The sequence below is a fragment of the Sus scrofa genome, chromosome X, assembly GCF_054392235.1.
Source record: "Sus scrofa isolate SSC_HxYL_T2T_F1_AM1 chromosome X, Sscrofa_HxYL_maternal_Yorkshire_Landrace_v2.0, whole genome shotgun sequence".
NCBI classification, from domain to species: domain Eukaryota; kingdom Metazoa; phylum Chordata; class Mammalia; order Artiodactyla; family Suidae; genus Sus; species Sus scrofa.
The window spans coordinates 117,095,320-117,098,138 of record NC_139401.1 but is presented as its reverse complement, the minus strand read 5'-3'; the positions used below and the strand labels follow the sequence as shown (position 1 = coordinate 117,098,138).

Here is a 2,819-nt window from a genome sequence, read left to right as displayed (position 1 = left end):
CTTCAAGACATGGAGTCATCTTCCTTATTTGGAGTGATCCTTGCTGTCCTGGCCTCCCTCATTATTGCTGCTAATGCCTTAGTGGCCATGGCTGTGCTGTCATTGATCCACAAGAATGATGGGATCGGTCTCTGCTTCACCTTGAATCTGGCTGTGGCTGACACCTTTCTTGGCCTGGCCATCTCTGGCCTAGTCTCAGACCAGCTCTCCAGCCCGGCTCGGCCCACAGAGAAGACCCTGTGCAGCCTTCGGATGGCATTTGTCACTTCTTCAGCAGCTGCCTCTGTCCTCACCGTCATGCTGATTACCTTTGACAGGTACCTTGCCATCAAGCAGCCCCTCCGCTATTTCCAGATGATGAATGGGCTTGTGGCTGGGGCCTGCATTGCCGGACTGTGGTTGGTGTCTTACCTCATTGGCTTCCTCCCACTTGGGATCCATGTATTCCAGCAGACCACCTACAAGGGGCCCTGCAGCTTCTTCGCCGTGTTTCACCCTCGCTTCGTGCTGACCGTCTCCTGCGTTGGCTTCTTCCCAGCCCTGCTCCTCTTTGTCTTCTTCTACTGTGACATGCTCAAGATTGCCTCCACGCACAACCAGCAGATCCGCAAGACAGAGCACACAGGGGCCACGGCCGGGGCTCACCGGCCCCCACGGACTCCCAGTGATTTCAAGGCTGTCCGAACTGTGGCCATTCTCATTGGCAGCTTCACTCTGTCCTGGACCCCGTTCTTTATCACGAGCATTGTGCAGGTGGTCTGCCAGGAGTGCAACCTCTACCTAGTGCTGGAACGGTACCTGTGGTTGCTGGGTGTGGGCAACTCCCTGCTCAACCCACTCATCTATGCCTATAGGCAGAAGGAGGTACGGCAACAGTTCTCCCAGATGGCCCTGGGAATGAAGAAAGGGCTCGCTGCATTCCTCCTCCTTCTCTCGGCCAGGAATGGTGGCCCAGAGAGGCCCAGGGAAAGTTCCTGTCACATCACCACCATCTCCCAGTCAGAGCTTGATGGCTAAGATGGTAAGGGCAGACAAGTTTCAAAGTGCCTCTCCCTCTAGAGCCCCAACTAGGAGATCAGGTGGGGCAAGGGGAATGAGAGCACTTGCTTCTGGCAACTGGCCACCCCCAGGACCCCCTCACCCCAGACTGAGAGGTAACTGAGGCGGTGTGCTGACTTTCGTCTATAATCAGCTTCCCCATTTGCAAATTTCCATTCCTCCCTGCCCTTCCTTTGCAACGAGTCTGTTTCTCCTATACAGGTATACTTACTTAAAGCAAGAAGTGTGCTACTAAAAGATGCTTTAAAAAAATCAAATTTTGGAGTTCCCTGGTGGCTCAGCGGGTTAAGGATCTGGTATTGTCACTGCTGTGGCTTGGGTCACTGCTGTGGCGCAGGTTGGAGCCCTGTCTCGGGAAATTCCTCATACTGTGGGCACGGCCAAAAGTATTCTTATTTTCGAATACACTAGAGCAGCACTATCTAGCAGAAATTCAAAGCAAGCCACATATGTAATTTTAAACGTTCTAATAGTCATCTTAAAAAGGTAAAAAACAAAGAAACAGGTGACATCGATGTTAGTTTCATTTAACTCGGTATATCCAAAACATTATTTCAACATGTAATCAAGATATAAGATTATTACACTATTTTTTTTCATGCTAAATCTTTAAAGCCTTGTGTGTATTTCACCTTCACAGAACATCTCAATTCAAACTAGCCATGTTTCAAATGCTCAATAACTGCGTGTGGCTAGTGCTATTATATTGGACAACACAGTACTAGAGAAATGAGGTTCTGTCCTTTTTAACTGTTTACTTATAGTGATTGCTTTGGTAAAATGGGGAGCCCTGCCTGGTGTAAATTAGATGTTTTATGTAGTGAGGTTGCATGAATGTAGGAACAAGAATTAGATACTAACACCTGTCTTTTTCTACACTTCATGGTGTTCAAACCAGTGTTTCTTTGGGAAATAGCCTATCATATGAATATTTCTGGTCTCACCCCTCCCAATCCACCACCCTCCTAACTCTGTGGAGCCCCCTCCCTGCAGTTGGCCTCATGTCACTTGTAGCTACTTGCTGATGGTGATGCTGAACCACAAATTCTGAGGCATTAAAAGGGAAAAAAGAGGAAAATGGATAGGTACCAAGAGAGGCACTGCCAAGCTCTCCATGATGAACCTACTTTGCTTCTCAGAGCTTGACTTTCTCCCATTCACTCCCAAATTTGCATTTTCCTAAAAAAAAAAAAAACTCAGTTGCATAAAAGGATGCCTCCAAAATGGCCCAGAAGACCAGGCTGGGTACATTAAATGACTGTTGGCAACTGGGAATTATGCTCGGACTTCCTCTGGGCAAAATGGCAGGAGAAACTACAAGAACAGAGTGGGGAAGAAACCCAGGGACCATGCTCAGCCTTCCTGACCTTCCCTGTAAACCTTCCTTCAACCTCCTTGTCTCCACAATACATCTCTAGAAAGTTTACCTCTTAAGACCCTAAACTAGATTATCTCCCTAGAAACTGCTGAGTGGACAACAAAAAAAAAGGGCAAGAAGAAACCAAAACAGTATGGATTGATTGGTCTGGGATTTGGTGCCAAAACAACCTTGGAAGGTTAACCCCTTGATATCCCTAAAATGATAGCTTGAGGGTAAATTCGAGCCCAATGTGTAATGGCTAATTCCAAGAGGTCTGTGATGATTTTCATTCAAATCTCAAACAATAATGTTCAGAACCTAGATGGAATAGGCCATCCTCCTCTCAAAAGGATAGCAACCATGCCACGATGCTTCACGCTTGGGTTTTAATTCCTTTTCA

The 2,819-nt window shown here is 47.3% G+C and overlaps 1 protein-coding gene across 1 annotated transcript; it reads left to right on the top strand.

The window, feature by feature from the left end:
* Positions 1-1,075, top strand: GPR119 (G protein-coupled receptor 119). The gene has a single exon (NM_001287850.1). The coding sequence runs from the start codon at positions 10-12 to the stop codon at positions 1,015-1,017; it is 1,008 nt and encodes a 335-aa protein (NP_001274779.1). The 5' UTR covers positions 1-9; the 3' UTR covers positions 1,018-1,075.
* Positions 1,076-2,819: the final 1,744 nt, after the last annotated feature.